The 5549-nt window shown below is 34.7% G+C and overlaps 1 protein-coding gene across 1 annotated transcript; it reads left to right on the top strand.

The window, feature by feature from the left end:
• Positions 1-240: 240 nt before the first annotated feature.
• Positions 241-2972, top strand: LOC101222539. Its single transcript, XM_004136445.3, has 4 exons — positions 241-503; positions 578-927; positions 1071-1171; positions 1688-2972. The coding sequence occupies exons 1-4, from the start codon at positions 360-362 to the stop codon at positions 2365-2367; spliced, it is 1275 nt and encodes a 424-aa protein (XP_004136493.2). The 5' UTR covers positions 241-359; the 3' UTR covers positions 2368-2972.
• Positions 2973-5549: the final 2577 nt, after the last annotated feature.

Genomic DNA, 5549 nt, shown 5'->3' on the forward strand with positions numbered 1-5549 from the left:
TATAAAAAAAGAAAGTTTCACATTTATATATTATTTAAAAAATAACCATCACATAATCAATACATTTTAAATCTAGAACTTAGGGAAAAGAAAAGAAAAAAAGGATAAATAGCAAAGGAGAGGACAGTATCCAAAAGTGGGAGAGAGAGAGGTGGTAATAATAATAATAATAATAATATGTTGAAAAACGATAATAAAATGAAAGAAAAGAAATATTAAATAAAGGAGAAAAGGTCCACAAAACCACTCCTCTTTAAGCTTCTTCTCATTACATATCTTGGATCCCTCTCCATTTCCTTTTAGCTATGTTTCTCTCTGTCTCAGAAAATTAAGAAACAGAGCAACTTCCATTTGTTTTCATGGCACTCTTAACTAATTCCTTCCAAGATCACAAGAAACCCCTCTCCAATAAACGCCGCAAAAAACATCCAAACCCAACTCCCCCTCCTTCCTCCGCCCAATCCTCATGGGACCATATCAAGAACCTCATCACCTGCAAACAGGTACTCTCTCTCTCCCTCAATTTTATTTCATTTCACTCAATTTCTTTTTCCTCAACCATCTTCTTGATTTCCAGGTTGAGGTTTCTAGAGTTCAAGAGCCGGGGAAACGGTCGCCAGCCTACTCGAAGTTGGGATCTTCTTGTAGCTCTATATGTAGCTTTAGAGATGTGGTTCATGGCAATGCTAAAGTGGTCCATAGAGCCGATAACTCACCGGAAAGCAGCTCCGTCGGACAGGAAACTAGATTACTTACTAGGAAATCTGCAAACGGTTCTTCTTCTCGTTCTTTAACAGCGCCGACTCCGGCCAGAACTAAAAACGGTGGTTCGGGTTCTGCTTCGTACAATTCGTCGTCTTCTAGAGGAATACAATTACGAAAACTTTCTGGGTGTTATGAATGTCACACCATCGTCGATCCTAGCAGGTATATATTCTCTCATTCTACTAATCATTTATTTATGCTTTTTTTAATCCTTTTTTTTCCCAATAATATTATGTGATTAAGTGATCCAATCAGTTCATATTGCTTAAAATAATTGGATTATATATGAAAAATTTGAAATTCAGGCTTCCAATTCCAAGGAGTTCTATATGTCCATGTCCTCAGTGTGGAGAGGTTTTCCCCAAGATTGAAAGCTTAGAGCTTCATCAATTAGTTCGCCACGCTGGTAAATTTTCCCTTTTCTTTTTACTTTTACCTCTTCTTTCACCACTATATATATTTTTTCCTTGCATGTTCCAAAAAAATGGTCCCTTTTTTTCCTTTTAATTGGTAAAGAATTTAGTAGTAAAAGAAGAGAAAAAATTTCTATTATTGAATCGGTCCCAAAATATTATGATTTAATTTGTTTCCATCAAAATGAAGGAAGCACTTTATTGGTATAGTTGAAAGAAAAAAGAGTAATTTGATAATAGCATAAATCGCTTTCATGACCATGGGGACTCTGCCTTTACTGATACACCATTGCTCTCAAGGTTTCAATGCTCATTAACATTAACATTAATATTTACAGCTGTGTTTCTATGTTATGACGTGTCATGGTTTTTTATTTTTACCATATTGTAAAAAAGAAAAAAGAAAAAAGAAAGAAAAATGGTGCAGGACCCGTTGACCCGACCGACAGAGAGATACGTCAAAATTAAATCCATTAATTTTGTTTTTTTTTTATTTAATTTGATTATAGTATCGGAATTGGGTCCTGAGGATTCTGGTCGAAACATCGTGGAGATTATTTTCAAATCAAGCTGGCTAAAAAAGGACCGTCCAATTTGCAAGATCGAACGTATATTAAAGGTCCACAATACCCAACGCACAATCCAACGGTTTGAGGATTGTCGTGACGCAGTGAAGACACGTGCACTTGGTAGCACCAGAAAAAACCCGCGATGTGCGGCCGACGGTAATGAGTTACTGCGCTTCCACTGCAGCGCCTTGTTCTGCGACCTTGGCTCACGTGGCTCAACCGGCTTGTGTGGCTCGATTCCCGCCTGCGGTGTCTGCACTGTCATCCGTCATGGATTCCAGTCTAAACCCGGTGGCCCCCCTGGCGTACGCACCACCGCTAGTAGTGGCAGGGCCCACGATTCCTTCGACTGCGGCGACGGACGACGACGGGCGATGTTGGTGTGCCGTGTCATCGCCGGCAGAGTCAAGCGGATCTCGGACGATGCTGCCGCCACTGGGACGACGACGACAACGGCTACGGAAGAGGAGAATGTGGTGTCGGCAGCGGCGGCGGCTGCCTCATACGACTCTGTTTCACGGCACTCCGGGATGTACTCGAATCTGGAGGAGTTGGTTATTTTCAATCCAAAGGCTATCCTTCCTTGTTTCGTTGTGATCTACGAAGCGCTCCAAACCTAATTAATTAACGACCTGGTTTTGAAGAAATATATGGTTGCCTTAATTTACTTGTCTTCCTCTTCCTTTTAACTTCTCTAGCTTCTTCTTTTACATTTTTCAATTATACTATTACCCTTTTTGTGGATGTTAAATGTGAGTAATAATAAGGATATCTAAACATTTAATGAGCTCAAACAAATTTAGATAAGAAATTAAGTCACTCAGAAAAGAGAGAACTTAAAATATTTCTCTCTAATGTGGTTTAATTTTTACACTAAATTTTTTTGTCAACTCATTGAGTCCAAGCTTATTGTTGACTACATTTAATATTTACTTATAGAAATAGTATAATTGTAAAATTCTAAAGCAAGAAGTTAATTTAAAACAATAGAGACTTTGATTAAAAATTTAACCGTGTTATTCCATTGGGGTAGCTAACTTAACGTATGTAATGTACAAAGCTTTTGACATTATTGTATTGGTAATTGTCATAATTGTTTTCCTTTTATCTATTTAGTCAAAAGTAAAAGCTTAGTTGAATTGTAATAGACTTGACATTTTCTTTAGAGATAACTATTTTTTTTCCCTCTGTTTTAAAGTGAATGAATGGCAGGCATGAGTACGTATGTATTATAATTATGTGAATGGGAGATTTTGTCTTTCGGCGAATTTAATTTATTATTAATTTTGGTAGATAATGATTGAAAGTAATTTTATTTTATGGGTAAGTTATGATGGAGGAGGAAGAAGAAAAAGAAAAAGGGAAATGATGAGGGTGGAGGTGAGAGATTCTTGGGAAACATTTGAAGGAAGAAGAGTGGGGCCTTGGAAGTCTTAGGCTTAGCTTTTTTGACCCGAAATTTAGACAGCTATCCATGGTTTCATTTCACATATATTATCAAAATAAGAAGCATATGCCAATGCCATGTTGAATTATTAAGCATTGGAAAATGATATATTCTATGACAAACATTATTTGATTTATTGACATTATATGCCCACCTCTCTTGCCCTTTCATTTCTTATCAATTTTAGTTTTCAAGGACAGCATTGGCTATACCTACCTAACATAATTATATACCTAAATATTATTTCTCAATAAATACCTTTTTTATATTCAGAATGTGTACCTATCTACCCTACCATTATCTCATTTGGGAGTTAGAATTAGAAACTACTTTCAATCTGTAATAACATCTATTCATATTTTCATGCAAAAGTATGGAGATTTTTTATGTGGGGATCTATCAACAAACTCGGCGCTGTGAGTGTACCGCAATTAAGGATAGATGTCGAGTGTACCGTACTTAAGGATAGATGTGACATAAGTTATAGGAGACTATTCCTTTGAATAACAATGAATATAATAGGAGTAACTTGACCATGAGTTGAATCATCTATAAACTATAGACCACTGTTTTAAAGGTCGTCGGTCAGTTATAGATGATTTTAAACTAAAAGACATAATAATAGTCGACATCTAACGAAAAACAAAATTAAATAGCAAAGTTAGTAAGATATATAACATGATTTAGGTCAATAAAGTGGCTAGGCTTGGACCTTTTACTCAACCTTGACCTCGAGTTGATGTTGAGTCAAATGCATAATGGAGCAAGACTCATGCATAACTCGAGATCCAAGGGAACATCTTAGATCCTAAATAATGTAGATAAAAGAAGGTGTTGAACCTCGACTTTGATTCATGCTGACTCTAGAAAAATATCAAACAGATCGAGCATAACCCAACCTAATGAAGCAAAGAATAATTTGATCAATGCAACTGCAAAATCGACCATAAGGGGAAGAGGTCAACAACACCTATAAATATATCATGATATAGCTCAAGTGGAAGTAAGTCTATCATGATACTCAAACTCCTTACTTGATACACAATTACATTTTCCGACTTAAGCATCAAAATCTATATGACAAACATCACACCATTGTGTAGATTTTTTCATCTTGCATATTATGTTCTTCTCCAAACTATAAAGATACCATTGTTGTCACGCAAAAATATTAGATAAATTTTCTTCCAACCAAAAACTTTAGGATAAAAAACTGTGTTTGAATGCCATGACAAGAAAAAAAATTAGTATTTAGAAAAATCAACACCATCATACAACTTCAGTTCGTTCAACTAATCAATCTAACTTGATTTGTTTCTATTCTTGCATGTCATTTCATTACATTACATGTGATCAATTCAATTAGGTTCCCACCAATCCAACATCTTTTAACAATTATTCAAAAAATATATTTTGTGATGACATGCAACTAAGATTTGCAAACCAATGCTCTCATCCCAATAAAGGAAATGAGGATGAGATGCATGAATCTTTCTTTTTTTTTTTTAATTGTCATTTTTCCATTATTGATCCATTAAACTTAGAAGAAGAAACCTCCCAGCAATGTTTTTATTGAACTTTATTTTCTAAAAAAATAGACAAAATTAGAATGTATCATAATTAAAATTGAATCTGCCCCTGGGTTTTTGTTTCTCAGTTGTTATACGTTGATTTACCCTATTATCTCTTTTTGTACTTGAGTAATTCTAATTTAACCTCTTTGCATTTCGGCTTCCAATGGAAAAGGATGACCTCAAAACAAAATAAATAAAGTTTCTTTGTTTTTTATGCCCACGTTTTGCCTTCTCTTTTGTTTTTTCTTCTTCTAATCATTTTAGGCTTTTTCTTCATCTCTAACGTGTATATACTCTTCAATGATGTTTTTTTACCAACTCTTTTTTTCAAGTACAAACATTGTGAGATGGATGATCGAACCTCCAATCTGTAGAATGGAAGCCATGTACATACTATCAAACCAAACTCACTTTAATAAAATGAAAGACAAATTACATGAACTGAATCAAAATTTTTAAAACTACATTGTTGTAGCTATGGAAGAAATATTGTTTGAAAGCAAAAAATATCATGTAGAACCAAAAGCTACAAGCATATTTTTTAGATCCATCTTATATATAAAGAGTAAGTAGACTTACTTTGATACCATGTCAGATAGTATGAAGTTTCATTTTAAAATCAACTGAGAATGACAATCAATTGACATACGTAATTACTAATTACTCAAATTTGTTTCAAACATATGATTGGGAGAAAAGGAATTGATGGATATTAATTGAGTTGGGTACACTATTTTTTTTTTTTTGAAGTGAATGCTTCCAAGGCAAGCATCCTCTATTA

The sequence above is a fragment of the Cucumis sativus genome, chromosome 3 (genome assembly GCF_000004075.3).
Source record: "Cucumis sativus cultivar 9930 chromosome 3, Cucumber_9930_V3, whole genome shotgun sequence".
Lineage (NCBI taxonomy): Eukaryota > Viridiplantae > Streptophyta > Magnoliopsida > Cucurbitales > Cucurbitaceae > Cucumis > Cucumis sativus.